The 23,450-nt window shown below is 38.4% G+C and overlaps 1 protein-coding gene across 1 annotated transcript in view; it reads right to left on the reverse strand.

Annotated features, from left to right (window-relative positions):
* Window positions 1-11,831, reverse strand: part of oprl1 (opiate receptor-like 1) — a 38,227-nt gene extending 26,396 nt beyond the window's left edge. The window contains exons 1-3 of the mRNA XM_071525530.1: window positions 11,721-11,831; window positions 9,726-9,908; window positions 4,468-4,558 (exon numbers count right to left, since the gene is read on the reverse strand). Coding sequence (XP_071381631.1) covers window positions 4,468-4,558; window positions 9,726-9,908; window positions 11,721-11,798 — 352 coding nt within the window. The 5' untranslated portion in view covers window positions 11,799-11,831. The remainder of the gene's footprint in view (window positions 1-4,467; window positions 4,559-9,725; window positions 9,909-11,720) is intronic.
* Between the last annotated feature and the right edge of the window lie 11,619 nt (window positions 11,832-23,450).

The following is a 23,450-nucleotide window of genomic DNA, read 5'->3' on the forward strand; positions in this document are numbered from 1 at the left end:
TTGAGAGAGAGAGAGAGAGAGAGAGAGATAGAGAGAGAGAGAGAGAGAGATTTTCAGATTGTTTCACAGTGGTTACGTTCTAAAGCACAAATAAACACGGCCACACCTCCGCATTTCAGATTTGTCAGTCTCTGCTGCAAAATGGTAAGAATTGATAAGTTTGTAAATTAAAGTATTTACATTTTGTCAACCAAGGACCAAGGAAAATCTCCATCTTAACAAGTCATTTAGTCTATTATTGAGTCCTAAAATCATAATTTTCTTAAAACAAGTGAACAAATCTTCCGATATTGGTTTAATAATTTCACTTGTTTCCAATGCAAATCAACTTGTTTGAAGAATTTAGTAGAATCAAGAGTCATTTTGTTGACAGCAGTGCAGTGATCTGCCTTATTCTGACTGGTTTCAACAGACTGACTCTCTGTTCTAGAAAACTCCTGAAACAAGTGAAGCTGCATTGGAAACAAGTGGAGTTATCTCTCCTCACTGCAGAATGTTTCTCTTGGTTAAGAACAATAAGATCTGAAGGCTGAATTTGAGACTAAATGACTTGTTAAAATGGATGTTTTTTGCAGTGAACCTGCAGTAATGCCGTACCGTGATTTGTTTTATAATTTTATGCAGATGTTGGATATCTCATTTAGGAATAAACAAACTAAATCAAACAGCACACACACGGTCTTGTGTTTAAACCTGCTGGCTTTGCTCTGCTGTGAGAAATGTTTTTGGTTGCAGCCTGTAAACCAAAACTCTGTTCTCTATAAACTCAAACTCATACACGCTGACATTTTAAATCCTTTTATATGAATCCAATAAATTAGAATTTTTACGGCAGATCCTTTTAAATCTGTGTTTATGCAGGCAGGGCTGACTGAGCCCGTGCCGCTCCGCTTCACATTCAGATGAAACTTTAATGATCCTCGTGTGGAAATTAGGTCGTTGAAGCAGCTAATGGTAACATGATAAAGCAAAGAAAAATAGAATCCAACCAGAAAAATAGAGTATGAACAAGAATATCAGTGCTACCAGATGAAACTCGTGACTCAAATTTAGGTGATTTTTCATGTTTTCACTTCAGTTGAAGGATCACAGGCTCCTCCAGAGCCCTATTCGCACTGGACTAGTATGACCTGGGGACCTCTAGTAATTTGTAATAATTGCGGAGGTCGTCTGTGATCTTAATCCCGTGCAAATCTGCCATGTCCGTAATTTGTAAAGTAAAAATTCCACCGCAAATTACCTCCTACCATATTTCGCCAAACACAGAGGTCATGTGATAGTCCCGTGTGAATTGGCATCTCAGTGATTTGGGGTCGTATTTTTTTTTTTTAAGGTTTTTTGTTTTCTCCACGCCTTTTCTCTGCCTCTTTTCCGGGGGATAATGTCAGTAAATTCGAGTAAAATACAGACTTCACTTATCCCGTGCGAATGCGCCACACGAAACACAGACGTGTGTGTGGGGGGGGGGGGGGCATTTCTAAATCACATGAGGTCCCCAGGTAATACTAGTCCCGTGCGAATAGGGCTTATGAAACCTTTTCAAAACCAGCTGGATAAACTCCAAAATGCACGATGGTCCGGCTAAAAACGAGGCTGTTTCTTAGCTCCAGAAAGGTTTTGGAGATACAAACTGACAACAGCGATATAGAAAGTGGAGTTATATAAACACACAACCAGCAGCTTCAACACTAGAGCATGAAAGCTAGACTGTAAGAATGAAAAGGGGAAACGAGGCTGTAATCAATACAGCATGATTATAACAAAGGAGTTAATTTATGGAACAACTCTAGGGAGGAAATGAAATCATGTAGAACATTTAATAAGTTTAAACGAATGTTTAAAAATATCATATTGAATGGATATGGGATGGATGACCGGAGAGGGGAACTGGCAGTAAGACAGGGGACAGGATGTGTAGGTTGATTTTGATTTGTGTTGTTTTGTTTGTTTTATTCTGATTGTTTTGTTCTTGTTTTGTTTTGAATGTTTTATTTTTGTTTGATTTGATTGATGTGATCGAGTTGGGTATCGTGAACACTGTCTAACATTAAGTTTATAGATAAAATATAAAAATAGGGGGTAGGACTTGATAAGTATTCACTTCTTCCTACTCCTTGTCGGACATGAAATATTTATTTATGTTGTTTATTGAGAGTTTGCTGTATATGTTTGCTGTTAATTTTATTGGTTATTTTTGTTTTGTTTTTCTCACTTATATTTTTTACTTTTTTAACATGTTCGAAATACAATCTAATCTAATCTAATACTGAGGTGAGAATGCAGAATATGTACGATATGAAAATCTACAAAAAATGTGAAATATATGCCGTATGAAACAGGTGGAAACATTATAAATATCAGTTTCCACACAGTTGGCAGTGTGTTGGGGAGTTTTTCTTCCAAAGCAGAATTTGGACCAGAAAGTGAGTTTTGAAAGCCAGAAATCTCAGCAGCCGGTAAATGAATAGTTTCATCATTGGTATCGATCAATAATCCTATCAACCCCCTGCAGATATATTATGGTCATTTTGTGTTACAGGCAGTAAAAAGCTGAACTGTTTCCCCTTTAAGGAGAAACAAAGCATCACAGAGACAGAATTCCTCGGCTCTTTGACCTTTTTTGGACAAAGCTTCAATCTGCGAGCCGCAAACTCCAACAGCAAGTTTGTGAAAATGTCCCAGGGCTGCCAAATATATAAGACTATCTGATGACATACCCAACACACACACACACACACACACACACACACACACACACACGCACACACACACACACGCACACACACACACACACACACACACACACACACACACTCCATAAGAGAACTGACTGTTCCAGTTGCCTCTGTAGAAGAACCTGTTCCCCCTCACGACTTCACCATTAATAATAGACTATAAATCTGTGTGTGTGTGTGTGTGTGTGTGTGTGTGTGTGTGTGTGAGTGTGTGTGTGTGTGGGTGTGTGGGTGTGGGTGGGTGTTTGAACGCTATTCTAAAATATGTGAATGCCTGAGCAAGATGATTTAAGGTGACACACACTTGCCTACTGTTTGTCGACTTTTCTCTCTCTCTCTCTCTCTCTCTCTCTCACACACACCACACACACACACACACACACACACACACAGTGTATAAGGAGGGACCCAGCTGGATCCACTCAGCAGAAACCGATGAGCAGTTATTGGAAGAGAAATGTGATTCTGTCTGTCTAGTCTACTTCATCCTGGAAATGATGTCGCCATTATCTATCATGGATTACCAGTCATGAAAGAGAGAGAGAGAGAGAGAGAGTGTGAGAGAGAGAGAGGAGAGAAAGAGAGAGAGAGAGGAGAGAAAGAGAGAGAGAGAATGGCACAGGAATGATTGTGAGAAAGATACAAACCTTCCTACATTTCATACTTACATACTATAAATTGCTGTGTTTTGTAAGAATGTGAATAATTATTTTCACTTTCAACTTTGATCTTGTGGTGCCTTGTTTTTACTATTTTATCTTATTTAACCCTAGTTTTTTTTTTTATTAATATATGTATATGTATATTCTTATAATGTCACTTTCAGAAATTGTAATAACTGTAAATTGTAATAATTGTAACACAAAAAAACTGATGTCTCTCAACCAACCAGCCTCGGAGCCAAAGTGCAACAGCAGCTCACACTGCAACACATCTCCATCTTAACAAGTCATTTAGTCTCTTATCGAGTCCTAAAGATCGTATTTTTCTTAAAAGAACTGAAAAAAAACCTGCCAATGTTGTTTGATAATTCCACTTGTTTCCAATGCAAATCGACTTGTTTGAAGAATTTAGTAGAATCAAGAGTCATTTTGTTGACAGCAGTGCAGTGATCTGCCTTATTCTGACTGGTTTCAACAGACTGACACTCTGTTCTGGAAAACTCCTGAAACAAGTGAAGCTGCATTTGGAGACAAGTGGACTTATCAGAATGTTTCTCTTGGGTTAAGAACAATACGATTTGATGGCTGAATATGAGACTAGATGACTTGTTAAGATGGACCTTTTTTGCAGTGCATGTAGTAATAATGCAATAAAAACAGCTCCATTTGTAAAGTGTCCCCCCCCCCCCTCCACATGGCGTCGTCCCCCCCCCCCCCCCGGCTGCAGGAGGAGAGCTGGAGGCACTTTCTCGTTTCTTTCACCCTCCGATCTCAGCATCAGAACTGTGAAAGCTGTGAAACACTTTCCGCTGCAGAGTTTTACATCATAATGACATTCAAATTCACACTAAACACCACAGACTGTCAGAACGTATTACAAGTCCTTGAGCAGGAGTGTGTGTGTGTGTGTGTGTGTGTGTGTGTGTGTATCAACTTAATATGCATGTACACGTGTGCACGGTGGGGTGAGTTTGTGCATACTGTTCGCTATGTGCACATGTTTGCGTGTGTGTGTGTGTGTGTGTGTGTGTGTGTGTGTGTGTGTGTGTGTGTGTGTGTGATGTACGTACTGTTATGCTCCAGTTCCACCTCCACGTCTCCCATGACCATGGCCGGGACGCCGATGGCTGAAGCTAACACCCAAACACAGATGTTCACCACCTGAATATTAAACAGAAGGTCGATATTAGACGATACAGATATTAGACGATACATGTGCAACAATCCACTGCAAAAAAATCTCCATCTTCACAAGTTATTTAGTCAATTATTGAGTCCTAAAACTCCCAATTTTTTAAAACAAGTGAAAAAATCTGCCAATGGGGTGAGATAATTTTGCTTGTTTCCAATGCAGTTTTTACAAAATTCTTGAAACAAGTGGATTTGCATTGAAAACAAATGAAATTATCTAATCCCATTGGCAGATTTTTTCACTTGTTTGAAGAAAATTAGGATTTTTATGACTTAATGATAGACCAAATAACTTGTTAAGACGGAGATCTTTTTGCATTGTGTTTATCTCCTGATACGATTGGATACACAATATGTGGTTCAAGATTCAATTCAACCAGGATACGATGTGATCAATAAAGGTTCAAAGGTCAAGAGTCTCATTAGTGATTACTACAGCAGAATAACATGGAGCTGATATCACCATTCATGTTCCTGACAGCAGAATAACATGGAGCTGATATCACCATTCATGTTCCTGACAGCAGAATAACATGGAGCTGATATCACCATTCATGTTCCTGACAGCAGAATAACATGGAGCTGATATCACCATTCATGTTCCTGACAGCAGAATAACATGGAGCTGATATCACCATTCATGTTCCTGACACAACAGACGGATTGTGTAAGAAATAAAATGAATACTGTGTCTTTTTTAATGAATAACATGCTCTGTCCTTTGTTTCCTTTGTCATGCAGAGTAGAGTGGGTTTTTTTTTGTGTGCATGTCCACTATATATGGTTATGAGTGGCTTTGAGTGTTCTTATAGGGGGACAATAGTTTATGCTATTTGTGTTTCCATAGGTTAAGTTGGTTGGCTTTGTCTCAAGAAATCTGAACCTGTGGGTTCGGCTCTGTGTCAAGATTTATGATTTTGTTTACTCTAATCCAGTGATTCTCAACCTTTTTCATATCACAGACCCGTAATTTAGTCCACATTAGGGCCATGGACCCCCATTAGATGATGATTTTGTCTCTCAGACCCAAATCTGAAAATATTTTATTGTTAGATAATGATTTTGTCCAGAATTCCATGACTATCTGTAGATAACAGTGAAACTATAATCAAAACAGTCATTATTCTACATTATCTCATTGTGTTAACGTCTTGTAAATGAAATAATGGTGAAGTTTAACAATTCATCAATTTGCTGGGGACCCCCTGGAACCCCCTCAAGGACCTCTGGTGATCCCTGGACCCCACGTTGAGAACCACTGCTCTAATCTGTATAAGTGAATCATCTCCACTCTTTTCTTTGTCACTTGAACTGAACCATGCATGTCTGAATAAAGAATCCACAGAAGACTCTTGAACCTTTGCTCATTCATTTTGACCCACAAAGGTGAAACTTATTTTTCACCTACACACTTTGTGTTGTGATATATTGAATTTTGATATACACACAATTCAGTTTTTATAGCAGTGATTGCAATCCTTTCTCCCATTGCTAGGAATCATATGCCATACCACTGATAAATGGATCATTTCCCATTTGGTCTAAAATGGGACTTGTTTACTTAAAGATATGTTTATTAATAACATATTTGCATCCTTTGATCAAATTGCTCAGTAATTTAACATTCCCTGGACTCAGTTTTTCATAGCTTTGTATCTTCTTACGTTCTGACCAATGTCCTCCACTGCCCTAACCCTAACCCTAACCCCGACCCACTCATGAACACCAACTGTTGAAATCAAATCACGTGAGAAGGGTAACATGGGTCCAACCTGCTGAACGCATGACAGCAGCAGGGGGAACCGGGGGGGATTTGGATGCTGAAATCACAGAAATCATTCATCTTCTATCCGACAAGAGGCATTTCATCATCCAGCTTAAGGCAGTTCACAGACTTGACCGGACCAAACTGAAACCGTCACAGTTTACGCCTGGTGCGAGTCCTACAGTAGACTCCTGCTACTCTATTGGATATGTTTTGGGATTGCTTCAAGATTTCCAGCTTCTGGCAAACAATATTTCATGTACTCTGTGGGGTTATTGATAAACCCGCAAAGCCCTCAGCCTTCCTGGGTGTCGTTTTTCATGACGAACATACTGTAGATGGAGAGAATGTTCTGCCCCACCATACGGATTGTCACATTTTTGTATTGCAGTATACTGAATTTCAAAATATCATCCCATCCCTAATCTGTATGTCCTTTAACATATTCTAATGATTCTTCTATTGTCCTCAAGCTATTTTTTGACTGTAATTTTATGGGAATATAGAAATTCACCAAAACAAACCTTTTACAAAGTGTTTAGAAAGTGCTTTGACAGTCAAAATAAAAGCAGAATACCCAAAATGAATAAAAGAAAAGAAAAAAGCAATGGAACAGTGTGAAACAGTAATTAAGAGAAGAGGGCAGAAGTGGAGAAGAGCAACATTCAAGTAAATACAGGGATAACTGTAAGATAAAAACCAAAATAAATTGAGAAATAGGGTTAAAATAGGGTAAAAGTGGGTTTTAAGAAGTGAAAAGAAGTTACTGATTCTGCTAGCCTTGTTCAAAAAGAGTTTGTCGATTATTTACTGAATAAAGACTACTGGATTCTAACTTCAGTGTCCACTCAGACATTCAGGGACAAAGTATGACACATCATCCTGCACCAGTGTTATTGCTACTCCTCCATATCAACTATCCTGATATAAAAATAGCCTCCTAAAAGGGCATGAAGGAGACGCATCGGACAATATCACATATCTGTTTTATTACAGCCGAGAGTGTTTTTACTGTGATTATGGATATGACCAAAGTCCTCTAGTGGCTTTTATTGAACATATTATACAACAGTTACCAAACAAGTGTACTGAGTCCAGAGGTGTGTCAGTCTCAAGTCTTGAGGCACAAGTCTCAAGTCAAAATGTAGATTACCAAGTCAAGTCCATGTCATTAATGTCAAGTCTCAAGTCTAAATGTAGAACAGCAAGTCAAGTCAGAACAAATCAAGAGTCCAGTATCAATTTAATATCTTAAAGAAAACTAAATATCTAGGAATTTTCAATGCAATATGGTTTTAATAGGATAAAAACTTGGTAAGAACATCATGAGTTTGATTTCTATAATCAGTTTCAACTTCAATAAATTCAATCATTCCATACAAATTCAGAAAACAGAATTTAAATTCAGTCGTCTGCTGGAACAAATCTCATCACTTTCAATCTAAGTCATTTACACAAACACAAGATCTCAAGTCAAGACTTTAGAAACCTTTTCAAGTCATCAGAGTACAAGTCAGAGTCAAGTCCCAAGTCACCAGAACCCAAGTCAAGCCCAGTCTCAAGTCTTCTCTTCATGCATCAAGTCAAGTCTCAAGCAATTAAAACTGTGACTCCAGTCCAAGTCATGTGACTTGAGTCCCCACCTCTGGTACTGACTGAAAAGTTTTCTTCAAAGTAATGTGCATATAAAAGAATAAAAAATAGGAGAAAATAAGACAGATGACAGATTGCTTGGCATTAGTCATTATCACATATATGATTTTACATCTAAACCATCATATCCACTATCTAATATCACTGTAAATGTTTTTTTTTTTTTTTTCTAGTTTTCTACCCTGACGCCAACACCCACACCCAGCTGTTTAACACCCGCACCAGGGACAGTAATTACACCTCTTTATGTAATATGACATGATATCTGTTGTAATACTGACACCGCCTCAATCAGTTTAGGTTCTTTTTTTTTCCAACTCGATGCTGACGCCCACACACACACGTTTAACACCTGAATCAGGAACAGTAAGTATGCCACATGGGAAAGTATCACATATCTATTTTTAATATCTAATCCACCAGATCAACTATCCATTATCAGTTTAAGAGTCAGTTTAAAGGAGCCAGTCGCAACAAAAATGGGAAAAGTACGCCCAGTCCTCCATGTAAAACCCACTGCACAGGCTTTAAACCATTTAAATGATAGTACCAGTGTTATTAAGTTTGTGCCAATCATCTATTTTGCCCCTCTGCTTTCTATTCTCCCTGCTGGTTTCTGCACACAGTCAGTACAGTTGGAGATATCAGACTCATTTTCCTCCTTCATTCATTCACTCCTTTTTGTCCAGAATGAAAAACAAACTTCCACAGAGCGAGAGAATCCATCACAGGAAACATGAAGCCAAACCTTCTGTTTTCTATCAAATATGACTTCAGTGTTGATAATATATACATATATCAATATTTGCTATAGGAAAAATGTACAGAACAGGTATAGCATACCCTCATCAGTATATTTCAATTGCTACAATGATTCTGCAGGACAATGACAACATGGTGTACATCAGTGCTACACCAAAAAGTATTATTAAAGCAAATACTATATTGTGGTTTGTTTTCAGCCTACTTAGATACCAGGTGGGTGGGGTTTGACGCATGGGACAATGGAGTAAGAGCCAAAAAGGTTAAACAATCACATAAGTATTTGTAAGTAAATTCAGTATCTAACTTTTTCTGTTATTCACCACTTACCTGGCACTATTAGTTTGTCCTGATATGATACAATTCACCTGTATGTCACTACATAAAACAAAGAGTCTCATTACAAAATGCTATATATCCGTTTTACAAAACTTTTGCTACCTGAAATTCAGTGGTAACACTTTACAATAAGGGTACATTAATTAAGGGTTAATTAATGCTTAATAAGCATTAACTAACCCTTAATTAACAGTTAACTAATGTGTCTGCTAATCATTTACTAATGGTGTTCATGTTAACTAAGGTATTAATTTATACATTATTTAATAGTCTTTATAAACTATTAAATAATGTATAAATTAATACCTTAGTTAACATGAACACCATTAGTAAACTACACATTAGTTAACTGTTAATTAAGGGTTAGTTAATGCTTATTAAACATTAACTAACCCTTAACTTAGTGTACCCTTATTGTAAAGTGTTACCAATTCAGTCAATATTTAAAAAAACAGATAAGCATCACTATTTTGCAAGCAAAGATATTAAGACGAGTTCTAACTTTCACAATAACCGATAAAGCGCTTTAATTTCACATCAACAATTATTTTGGGGGGAATAAAGGAGGCGTAAAGCTTTTGTGTGTTTGTTGTTGTTGTTGTTGTTGTTGTTGTTTACCTTAGCTTTGTGCGGAGTCCTCATGTCCAGCGCTTTGACCGGGTGGCAGACGGCGACGTATCTGTCCATGCTCATCACGGTCAGGGTGAAGGTGCTGGTGAACATGTTGTAGTAGTCGATGGACACCACCGCCTTGCACAGAGCGTTCCCGAACGGCCAGAAGCCCAGGAACACGTCCGTCCCCTGCAGGGAGCCGGGAGGCAGGAGGTTACCACACAGTGTGCAAATACTGGGGATGGGACGATATATCGAAATTCAATATTCTGATTTCCGCTGCTGAGATCTGCTGAATCTGTGGTTTGTTTTAAGCGGCTTCTGAAAACTCTTTTCTATAGGTTAGCCTTTTTATAAAAAATCTCGGTAACACTTTATAATAACCATCATTAATAAATGGTAAATTGATAGTTAATTAAACTTTAGTTAATAGTTATTTTACTGTTAACAAACAATGAAATGATCATTAATAATGTTTACTAATTATTAGTAATGCTATAATTTATGTTATTTTATCATTAGTTTGTGTAATATAAAATCATTTGTTTATAAATGATATATTGTATCATAGCTGATAAGAGACGGTAAAAAGGGTAAAAAGCTATGATACAATATATAATTTATAAACAAATTATTTTATATTACACAAACTAATGATAAAATAACATAAATTATAGCATTACTAATAATTAGTAAACATTATTAATGATCATTTCATTGTTTGTTAACAGTAAAATAACTATTAACTAAAGTTTAATTAACTATCAATTTACCATTTATTAATGATGGTTATTATAAAGTGTTACCAAAATCTCTCTCTATTTTTCTTCAGTTTTGTTTATTTTGGTTGTGTGCTTTAACTTTTGTTAACGTGTCATATGCATGTATACGTGTGTTTGTTTGTGTGTATGTATGTATGTAGGTATGTTTGTATACTTGCATTTGTATGTGTGTATTTTATATGTGAAGCACTTTGTAACTGTGTGTTTTAAAAAGTGCTATACAAATAAAATTATTATATCATTATTATTATTATTATTATTTATTGGCTCATTGGCTCGCTAGAATGTAAACGACAATTTAAAAATGTCATTACAAAAGTGACAATAATATAATTTGGATGGAGAGCTTTTGAAACTGTGATGGTCAAGAGTCTCATTAGTGATTACTACAGCAGAATAACATGGAGCTGATATCACCATTCATGTTCCTGACAGCAGAATAACATGGAGCTGATATCACCATTCATGTTCCTGACACAACAGACGGACTGACACATTTTGTTATCGCGATATATTGACTTTCAATATATCGTCGAATCCCTAGCACTCTGTAATGACATTTTTAAATTGTTGTTTACATTCTAGCAGCTTATGTCATCACTAGAAAGATTTGAGTCTCAGTAATAAACAGAATTCTGCACAGTCAGACTTTGTTGTCATTGAACTTTTATTTATCTGGTTGTATTGAATCCTGAACCTCAGATCATGTATGGAATAGTATCGTGAGATAAGAATATCGTCCATCACTAGTAAATACAGTTGTAGCCAGAGTAGAAATCTCCATCTTCCCTGCATTAGTACTGCAGACAGTTAATTACTGAATGCAGTGGAACCAAATTAGTCTTTCAACCAACTAGTTACCAGAAACTTCCGTTTAAGTTTTGAAGCAAAACTTTATCCAAACAGTTCCTCAAGCAGATGCAGCCTAAGTGCAGCAGCAGTAATTCAGCAAGCATGCAGTAAAAGGTTGGTATTTTACAAAGGCTACATCTGTAAATGTCCAAAAATATGACTAGGCTGAAATGTACTGGGGTCATATATTACCAGACAATATAGAAGTCAATTACATTGCATGATTGGAGGCATGGAGCAATAAATCACCACTCAAAATATAGATACATGTAATAATATGATTAGAAATGGGTCAATATATTACTATACAATATTTAAACAAACAATTGGACATATATGAATGTGCACATTGGTGATAAATCTCTACCTGGAAAGGTAAGGTAGCCAGGACCAAGGAGTCAGCCAGAGCCAGGTTGAAGATGTAGATGTTAGTGGCTGTCTTCATCTTTGTGTATCTGAGAAGGAGAGAGGAAACAAGGAGGGAAGGAGGGAAGAGAGGAAACAAGGAGGGAGGGACAGGAAAGGGGAGAGGAAACGAGGAGGGAGGGAGAGGAGGAGGAAAGGAAGCAAGGAGGGAGGGAGAACAGGAATGGAAAGGGAGACACAAGTTTTAGTCAAACAGAGAAAGACCAAAATAGAGATCATTTTGGGACACACACACACACACACACACACACACACACACACACACACACACACACACACACACACACACACACACACCCTGGACTTGACGCCTTAATCAAGCAGGCCTGGGTTCAGTATGCCAGCAGCATAGCAAACAGTGAAGCCGGTCTGGCTCAGATTGAGCTGTTGGGATGCAGAGCGTCTGCTGGCTGCAGCTGTTTAAACCGCCTGGTGAAATGAGATCTGGAGGATTCTTTTACCCAGAGTGCCTTGCAGCAGCAGCAGGGAGGCAGCCATGTTTAGTGGGAATCAAACCTGCAACCCTGCCGGTGTCAGTGCCTTGCTCTGCCACAAACACAAACTCTGAGCTGTCAAACCAATCGCATACAGAGTCCATGGTAGTTTATATAGAGGTACAGCTCTATGTGATGACTTTTCTGTGGTAAAACATTCACTTTTAACTGCTTTTAACAATAATAATAATAATAATAACCTTTATTTTTATAGCACCTTTCATACACAACATGCAGAAAGTGCTTTATATCAATAAAAGGCAGATAAAAGACAGATAAAAATATACAATTCATATAAAAGAACAAGCAAAATCCATTGCATTAAAAGAATCAAATCAAGTAAAACAGAAAGATAAAAGAACACAACAAATACTCCCACTTTTAGATGCACATCTAACAACAATGTAATAAATAAAAGTTCAGTGACAACAAAGTCTGACTGTGCAGAATTCTGTTTTATTTCTGAGACTCAAATCTTTCCAGCGATGCCATTGGCTCGCTAGAATGTAGACATCAATTTAAAAATGTCATTACAAAGTGACAATAATATAATTTGGATGGAGAGCTTGTGAAACTGTGATGGTCAAGAGTCTCATTAGTGATTACTACAGCAGAATAACATGGAGCTGATATCACCATTCATGTTCCTGACAGCAGAATAACATGGAGCTGATATCACCATTCATGTTCCTGACAGCAGAATAACATGGAGCTGATATCACCATTCATGTTCCTGACAGCAGAATAACATGGAGCTGATATCACCATTCATGTTCCTGGCCCCACATTACGTATTGTCACATTTTTGTATCAGGATATATTGAATTTTGCTATATCGTCCCATCGCTACTACTGGATTTACATTGGTGTGTGTTGGGATCTGGCCACGAACCTCTTTCATAACCTTAACAAAACACACTGCAGATAAACACCCCCCCCACACACACACACACACACACACACACGACCACACACACACACACACACACACACACACACACACACACCACCCATCCTCCATCAGCTTCTTATTCACTTTTGCCCTCTGCTCTTTTCCTCAACACATCCCCCCTTCCTTATTTCTCTCCTCTCTCTCCACTTCTCCCTCCTCTCCTTTCTGTCTTTCTTTCTTTCTTTCTTTCTTCAGATCACCACAACATTCACCTCACTCGTATCTCAACATCTCTCTCTCCATCTTCATCCCTCCATCCCTCTCACAGCCTTCCTCTAAAACCTATATTTATCCGTCTTCTCACTCCCCACAAATTCTGTCTCTCTTTGCTTCCCTTTTCTCTCTCTCTTTCATCTCCGTCTCTATCTGCACTGCTGAATTGCCAATTTTAAGACTTTTTATTGCCGCCTGGAATTAAAATTTAGATCAATTTAACAAGCAAAACAAAGAAAACACAAATCCGTCAAAAACAAGCATCCAATTCAACGCAGCTAATTAAAGTTCTGAAATTATAACCGGGCAGCGAAAGACAAAGGACAGCAGAAAATCAATTGTTGAGGGACGTTACAGCGCTGTTCATTACTGCGGATGTGATGAAAACAAAACGTGTCTGGCATATTGTTTTCATCTGCTCTGTGTTGTGAGAGCAGACATGAGGATAAAATGACATTATCTAATTTTATTGGTATAGTTTCAAAATAAAGTTTAAGGGTAACACTTTATAATAACCATCATTAATAAATGGTAAATTGATAGTTAATTAAACTTTAGTTAATAGTTATTTTACTGTTAACAAACAATGAAATTATCATTAATAATGTTTACTAATTATTAGTAATGCTATAATTTATGTTATTTTAACATTCGTTTGTGTAATATAAAATCATTTGTTTATAAATTATATATTGTATCATAGCTTTTTACCCTTTTTACCGTCTCTTATCAGCCATGATACAATATATAATTTATAAACAAATGATTTTATATTACACAAACGAATGATAAAATAACATAAATTATAGCATTACTAATAATTAGTAAACATTATTAATGATCATTTCATTGTTTGTTAACAGTAAAATAACTATTAACTAAAGTTTAATTAACTATCAATTTACCATTTATTAATGATGGTTATTATAAAGTGTTACCAGTTTAAGTACTGAAATTAAACCTACACTGCAAAAAATATTAAGGTTAAAAAGTTTCCTTGCTGCCTTAACATTGTGAGTTGACTGAAGTAGTGCTGAATAGTTAGGTCAAAGGTCATTAGGTTAGTTGTTCTAATGTAGAAAAGCTAACTGAGTGAACTTAAGACAATAAGTTCAATCAACAAATGTCTAGTCATGCTGATTCGTGTTTCCAAGTTGAATGCATTAATTGATGAAATGAAATCCAGTGTTATTTATTTTTTCACAAGGTTTGTTGGGTTTAAGTTTGAGTTCCTCTTGTGTCACATGATTAATACACAGTTCAGCTTATAGTCTGCAGCTGCAATACACTTACTTGTAGTGGATTGTACTTGCCATGTGCATCAGAGAGAAACTTACTTCACTGTGAATTCCCAGATACATAGATAAGATAGATAGTAGATTTTATCATGTTTTTTTTAGAATCAGAAATTGACCTATGATTCACCAAACATACATACATAACAAGTCTCTATCCTGTAACTTCATTCAAACCAGAAGAAAGAAGAGTTTCTGGAGAGTTAAACCAAATGCAATGCATGCTGGGAAGTCTGCTAATAAACTAACAGTGTTGAGTTTAGTGAATGCTTTATAAGCTGTTCTTTCAACTCGTAATTTTAAGTCACAAGATGTGAACTCATGATTTTAAGTCTTGAAGCTCATAACTAGCACTTTTAAGTTGAAATTGACAAACACATCTATATACAAGATGAGTTGATTTCACTAAATTGCACTATGAGTTTTTACAGTGTATTATTACATGGCAAAAAAAGACCTTTCATAACTGTATTTAAGACGTTTTAATACTTTTCAAGGCCTCTGCCCTAAGGTTCCTCATACTGGACCGGCATTACAAACACATTTCACAGCCAGGTTTAGTTTGAACCCACAGAGCTTTATATTCAGCTCTAGTCCAGATCCCCAGGTTTCCAAAGACACCAAACACGTCAGGCTGAATTACAGGGAAATGTGTTCAATATGACGCACAAGACATCTTTTTTTTTTTTTTCCATTTGTTGTAATAGTTCAGCCGTAAAAAAAATGGCATCTTGAGTTTGAATATTATATATTGTAGCAGCTGTAGCTTTAATGAAGTGTTGGAACATACAGAATATGGATGAGACATTTTTTTTCTAACTTTGAAGCTACTTTAAAATTTTAAATTTAAGGGGAAACTCAGGGTGCGAGGGGTTAAATTTTGATAATTTCAGATTTTTTCCCTCTCACCTCCAGCTTTCTGCCCCTTCCCTCCCTTTCTGCCTTCATCCCTCCTCCTCTTCTTCCTCTCCATCATCTTCTGCTTCCATCATGCTTCCTGTCCATCTCTCCTTCTATCCTTCCTCTGCTGCCTTCCTCCCATCCCTCCTTCCCTCTCTCCTCATCTCCTCCGTCCTCTCTCATCCTTCCTTCCTTCCCTCCTTCCCTCTCTCCATCCCTTCCTCCCTTCTACCTTCTCGTTCCCGTTCACGTGCTTTATGGTCGGAAAACTGGAAAATGTTTGCAGTGTGTGTAAACTTTACACAGCAAACCAAAAATGATGTTTTGTCTCCAAAAATCCACCAAAACATAGTTTATTTGAAAACTGTATAATAACCGACCGACTTTCTCTTGGGCAGGACAGCTAACCGTTAGCGTCCTGACAGATTCTGTCAGACAGAGACACAGCGTCAGAGGCAACAGCCTTGACAACAACACATTGATTGATTGACACACATACAGAAAAATCAGTGTTGAATTCAGACGCGTGGAGCATTGTTTATGTTTTTTGGCTGGGTTAGGTAATAATGAGCGGGACAGAACATGATAAACGTCTATGTAAGCGCTGAAAACAAGTCTAATACTATTATTATTATTTTAAATGTGGTGAAAACCGGGACAATTTGGTAGTGAATTTTGAAAACCGAGACATTTTAGTGTTTTACAGATATTTGTCGGGACTCGGGACACCCATCTTGAAACCGGGACGATCCCGGACAAATCGGGACAATCCCGGACAAACCGGGACGTCTGGTCACCGTATTCTAGGCTAATGTTAGCAATCGAGCTAGCGATAGCCTAGCTAGCAAGCAATCTTCTGCCTATTTCAGTGGATTATGAATGTAAGCACCACAGGAAACTGAACGCTGCAGCACTACAGTTATCAAGGAATATCAGTGTCTTTTAAATTCATACTTTTGAACTATACTTTGTTCATTTTCGGCTTTATTGTATGAAATTTCTTCTGCTCCCGTGCGACTCTGCGCTCTGTTCAGCCATGTTGGAAAGAGCGATGACATCACAACTCTGCTGTTCTCTCAGCTGTTCATGTGGCACCTCTCCTCCTTCCCTCCCTCCTCATCTCCTCCCTCCCGTCTCCTCCTTCTTTCTATCCTTTCCTCTCTCCATCCCTTCCTCCCTCTCTCTCCATCTCTCGCCAACCCTCTTCCCAACTCCTCCCTTCCCTCCATCCTTCCCTCCCTTGCTATACCTTCATCCTCCTCCCCTCCTTCCTTCTCTCTGCATTCTTCTTCTCCTCCTCCCTCACCTCCTCCCTCCACCCCCCCCCCACCCACCCTCCTTCCCTCTCTCTTTTGCATTCTTCTCCTCCCTCTCTCTGCATGCTGAAGACTTGCAGGCAGGCCGACTGTCTTCAGAGAGAATATTTCATGCCTCTTCAGCCTTCCTCCCTCCTTTACACCGGGGACTTCATCTACCCAGCATGCTCTCCATCTCTCTCTCTCTCTCTCCATCTCTCTCTCTCTCTCTCTCCATCTCTCTCTCTCTCTCTCAGTCTATCTCTTGTCTTCTCTCTCTGGCTCTTTCTGTCTCTCTCCTGCTCCAAAACAATCTCTGTCTTACATTCAAGATTTACAATGTTTTGAAAGGTGTATTCATATCATTTTTCATGCCGTCCTTTTCTTATTGTTACAGTGCAGCTGTATTGTTTCTACTGCAGACTTCATTTCGCGAAAAATAATAAAAAAAATATTGATCACAAAAAACAATCTCTCTTTTGTGCTCTGACTCTCCATCTCTATTGAAACAGTCTCGTCTTTCTATCAGTCCTCTTCCCATCTCTCTGTCTCTCTCTCTCTCACACACACACACACACACACACACACACACACACACACACACACACACACACACACACACACTGTGAGAATGTGATTGCATTATAATTAGGAGTTCAAGGCTCACCGCTGGCAGCGGCAGCAGAAAGAGAGAGAGAAAGAAGAGAGAGAGATAGAGAAAAATAAAGAGGGAGAAACTGTAAAAGAGAGGACGGAGAGAGTAGCTCCAAGCCAAGAAACGCTGTCTAACAGGAGGAGATGGGTCATTAGTGTTACGTCCAGCAGAATATATTCTCATATTCTGCAGTTAAGAGCTGCTGAAGCGTTTTAAACCAAATCAAAAGGACAAATCTGCACATCAAAGAGTGGCGAAGGGCAACTTTTTTCGGGCAACTCTGATGTGAAACATTGCCCAAGGAGTTGCATCAGCACTGTTGTTACGACGATACAAGAACATCTTGTTTAGTTTAGTTTAGTTGCACAGTGATAAAACATAGAAGCAAACATTAAAGGAAAGAGATCAAATTACAAATTACTAAGAAAAAATACAAAGAAATACTAAGAAATACAATTTGTGCACAAGACAAAAGGGTTTCTAAATACATCTCATCTAAAAAAAAAAACAGAAAAAAAAAAATAGAAAGGCAGAAGCAGAAAGAAAGAAAGAAATCAATGTGTTGTTGCCAGGAAATGGCTGAAGACATTTTGACCCTGTGGCTCAGTCACATGACCTCATGCGTCACCTTTCACACTGAAACACACTGTGTGCAAAGACAACTTAACACTGTGTATGGAAGACAGTGGAAGGAGTGAAAGGTCAATGGAAGAAAATCTCTTCCAACATGTTGATCCTCTTCAGTAAAGAAAAAGAGAAAACCTTTGACTGAAGTAACGGGGCTTATAGGAAATTTGAATGTTTTTTTTTTTTGTTTTGTTTTATTTTAATGTGGAGAAAGACCAGCAGTAACAATACTACTGCTGTGAGACAGAGGAGACCAATCGTCTCCAACATGCTCCCATTTGTTTACGGTAATTATTAGTGATGGACGATCTGCTTCTCTCCTGATACGATTTGATACGTGATCTGAGCTTCAGGATTCAATACAACCAGGATACGATGTGATCAATAAAAGTTCAGTGACAACAAAGTCTGACTGTGCAGAATTCTGTTTATTTCTGAGACTCAAATCTTTCCAGCGATGCCATTGGCTGCTAGAATGTAAACAACAATTTAAAAATGTCATTACAAAGCGACAATTATCGGTAATTATCGGTAATGCATTGCAGTAACAAAAAAACGGCTACCTAACGAACCCCAACAGAAGCAGATCAGAAAACAATTAGGCTTCGTACTAAAATATGAGCAAATATACTTATCAAACAGAGGGAATTAGAAATAAAGGCCTGTCTCTAATATAAGCCTGCTTCCAATAAAGGCCTGGTACCCTCTGCAGCTGAGGTAAATAAAGGCCCGGGCCAATATTAGAGGAAATACGGTAATATAATTTGGATGGAGACCTTGTGAAACTGTGATGGTCAAGAGTCTCATTAGTGGTTACTACAGCAGAATAACATGGAGCTGATATCACCTTTCATTTTTCTCACAATATACTATATTGTCACATTTTTATATCGCGATAAATTGATCCTCAATATATCGTCCCATCCCTAATTAAACCAAGCTATCATAACTAATTTGACCATGATGTATTGGTGCTCCATGTAGCCTCTTCGCTGTCTCCTCCCTTTCATCTGGATCTCCCTTCATGACCAAAGTGGATTAAATAGTGAAATCCTTGAGATCGGCAAGGGATCAAAGCTTTTCTCCGGCTGTGAGAGAGAGAGAGCAGTCTGGTTTTTCTGCCTCGCTCAGTGTGTGTCGCTCTGATCCGATCTGATCTGAAACGCCCCGCTGCAACACTCTGGACTCTGACTGACTCCGCTTAGCATCCACTGTCTCTCTGCACTTCCAGGAATTCAACAATCTCCAAAACAAGCGTGGAATATTTAATCGTCCAAATCATTACCATGTTTTCTGGGATTGCCCCGTTATCAAAGACTATTAAAGACAGATACACAATGCCCTACAAGATCATTTTAAATGTGAAATGTCCCTGGATAGTAAGACCATATATATTTTGGGTTTATACCTCAAGATTGGTTGAAAAAAAAGATAAATATTTAATGAATATAATGCTGTTGGTTGGTAAAAAGGCTCTTACCAGAAAATGGTTGTCGCAGGAGAGCCTGACCTTGAATGAATGGATGGACATTACAATGAACATTCACAATATGGAGAAATTAACAGCATTCGTTAATCATTGGCTGGAACAGTTTGCCTCACGATGGGAAAGCTGGGTTGACTATGCAACGCCCCATAGGCCTGATTTTATTTTCATGGATCGATGATTGTGTTGTAAGGTAAAGATCACTCCCTAATTGTACATAGTTTTTTCTATTTACATTTTTTTTTCTCTGAGTGTGTGTTTTTCTGAAAAGTGGGATTTGTGACAAACATGAATATGTGATGTATACATACAGTGTCTGAAATACATTTTGTGGAAATGTTTGTTTGATGCCGAATGTCAATAAAAAAGAAATTACAAAAAAAAAAGAAATATTTAATCGTCCATTAAAGGGGGTTTGTGCCTCTCTCACTTACTCCTCCCCTCTCCCTCTCTCTCTCTCTCTCTTTATCTATCCCCTTTTCTCTCCATCCTAATACACACTAAAGGTGCGATCTCACCTACTGATGTTTTTTTTTGGTCCGAACCATAATGGAAAAGTTTGCTTTGTTGCTTGTTTGTATTTGGTTCATTTAGGCTCACACTAACCAATTACAAGCCAACCAGGCTTTTGTAAACAAAAGTCACATGACTCACAAGTTTAGCTTGTTTATTTTATCCTGCCAGGTTAGAGATTTTGGCTGTGGGGGGGACAGTTCCTGTAACTTCAGCTCAGCATGATGGACTTGTCTGTCTCTTCTTCTGTGGTGTTCATACCAGTTAAGAACACATGAAGAAAAAGCTGAATATGAGCATCAGTCCAGACTTCATTCTGTAGGCTTTTCCAAGCATGAGGAACCACATCCATCTCCTCCTTCTACCCATAATCCCTTGTGTTTTGGGACGGTTAGTCGGTTGCGTTTCGTTCTCACTCCTAACGAACAGCGTTGCAGTTCTCTTGTGAGACGACTGAGACTCAAAAATATACAGAAATATTGAAAATGTGTGACATCAATCATTTGGCTGTCCTCACCTAATTTAATTTCCATCTTTTCTCTATGTGTCAGGGCTCGGTGAAAACACATTGTAAAACATTAAGGAGATAAGGCCCTCTTTTTCTGTCTTTTGTCTCTCTCTCTTTTTTTCTCTTTCTTTCTCTCTCTGTCAAACTCAAGCTTGGAGTGGCCAGCTTTCTACCCAGATTGCTGTATTAATATTTCATGGCTGTAGCATGTCCAGTGATTTAAACCAAATAATTATATGCTTTCTCTCTCTGTCTCTCTGTTTCCCTGTTTTATTTTCTTCCTCTCCCGCTACGTTTGCATCTTCTTCCTCTCTCCACGTCTCTCTTCAGTTTCCTCCTCTGCACCTTTAGCCCTATTTGCATGGGACTAGTATTATGTTGTAATTAATTAAATGTAATTAATAGATTGCTCTCAACCTCTGACATCACTGGTGCATCAGATACAGTCGGTAATAAGTAATAATAACAAGTAATCAGATTCTACCTCTGTAGATTCCACTAGTGACGTTTCTCATGAAAGGAAGATAGAAGAAAATCAGTGAAGAAGAAGAAGAAGAAGAAGAAAAACAAATTGTGCCAGCCCCCCCCCCCCCATTAAAGAGGTGAGGAGGGAGGATGAAAGGAGTCTATCTGATGACTCTTTCATCCTCCGTGCTGTTCACTTTCAAATATTAATAATCACGTTAAATTATTCAGACGCTGCCCGCTCTGCGCCGCGTCGGCTTGAATGAGCTGTCACACACCGGCAGGAGAGTGTGTGTGTGTGTGTGTGTGTGTGTGTGTGTGTGTGTTTCTGTATGTGTGCGATCTTGACTTATGGGTCTCACGCTGAGGCCTATAGGTCCATGTGTGTGTTTGTGTGTGTGTGTGTGCTCGTGTGTGTGTGGTCTTGACTTGCGGACCCATGCTAAGGCCTAGAGGTGTGTGTATATGTGTGAGAGTGTGTGTATGTGTGTGTGTGTGTGTGTGTGTTTGGCCTTGACTTAAGGGGTTCTTGCTGAGGCCAATGGGTGTATGAAAAAAAATAATTTCTGCCTCTCTTTCTTCCCAGCACTTCTCTTCCTAACACGATCATTCTGGGGTCAAAGGAGTATTTCTTCCATCTATTATGGCTCTGTGACCCTTGACCTCCTCACTATTGGCTGCTAGTAAGGCTTTTGATCTAGAAACTCAAGCTTATTCTACTGAGCTCACTGTTAAGTTGATCTGAATGAAAGTCACCTAAACGCCCCGAATGTAAATGCACAATGTAAGGACCTTCGCAGCAAACTCAATGTCTGAATAGCAGTTACTTTAATCTCCTGCTGGTTTCTATTCAGACGAGTTGAACTCACATTACACCTTTAACGCTTTGAGTGAAGGTGAACGCATTCAGACAGCTGCTGCCCACCAGGCGGACCTCAGCCTGAACACAGCGCGATGCACAGGTGTGTCAAATGTGAATGAAGTCTTCCCACGATGTTTCTTCAGCAGCAACAGAAGAAGAAGAAGAAGAAGAAGAAGAAGAAGCTTTTTAAAGCCATTTTAGTGGCATCTTAGTTTGATTATTGGTGACAATTTTGGTTTTATGTAGAATTTCTGAATTGTTTATATTGTATAAGGAGATGCAGTATTTGTATTATTATTATTGAATGAATGAATGAATGAATGAAATGTTATTATTGTGTTGTGCATACGATTGTATGCCCAGCCCTCATGGGCTTACAAGACACCATAAATTCAAACAAGCCAGGACCAGAGTACAGCGTACATATTGTCAAACAACAGAGAAAGAAGATAAAGAAACTAAAGCATCTTTCACCTTCAGATCTTCAGACCATCATTGAGTCAGGCAGAACTCCTAAATCACTGACAGAAGCTTACTATGTGTTACTGAAAAATCAAAATAAATATTAATTAAACAATCTATCTTGCCTTCTTTTCCAGAATTTTGAGATAAAGTTAGCAAACTGAAACACATCAAAATGAAACAGCCATTCCAGTTTTTGCTCATCTGAACACCAGAATATTTCAGGGTTTTGTCGAACGATTTCATGGAACAGTAACTCTCTTAAGTCATCAGAATTTGTACAGTACAAAAGAAAATGGGACTCACTTTCCACTTCATCAAACACCAAATCACACAGCTCACACAGTCTGTTTTCCTCTGGAATATTTGAATGAGAGGAAGAATACGAGCTCTCAACTGTGCAACCAAAGATCTTTGGCTTCTAGATAAATAAGATGTAACATATAATTCAGGGCCAAAATTCTGTTTGATATGCACATATTAATTTTGGCTACTGGTCTGTTGTTGTTTGTTTTTTTTTTGTGTTTGGGAGTTTCCCGCTGCATCACAGCCGCAGAATAAACAATCAACATTTTTAAATCCCTTTCTTCCTCTTCCTATCTCCCTCTTTCTCCTCCTCCTCTCCCTCCCTCCCTCTCTCCGTGCTTTCATGACATGTTTTTCTGTTCATAAACACCTATTTATCTGTCACATAGCAACCTGCGGTCCTATTCACTCCGGCATAAAGCCTGTATGTCCTGGTACAAATATCCGCCCTTTCATTTCCCCGACAGAAGTGCACTTGAAGGAAAAGTCTTTGTTGATGACTGTCACAAAGCCCGGTTCACGCCTGCCGGCTGCCGCTCGGCTACAGGCTGATTATCGGTTTCGTTATCGGAGCCCGCCCCCGGTGACATCATCAGCCCTATTCGACCGGAAGCCTCTCTGAAAGCGTTCGAGGAAAA

This window comes from Centroberyx affinis, unplaced genomic scaffold, assembly GCF_046629955.1.
Source record: "Centroberyx affinis isolate AG114_WGS23_722 - 3 ecotype Tasmania unplaced genomic scaffold, CSIRO-AGI_Caff_v1 ptg001301l_1, whole genome shotgun sequence".
Classification (NCBI taxonomy): domain Eukaryota; kingdom Metazoa; phylum Chordata; class Actinopteri; order Beryciformes; family Berycidae; genus Centroberyx; species Centroberyx affinis.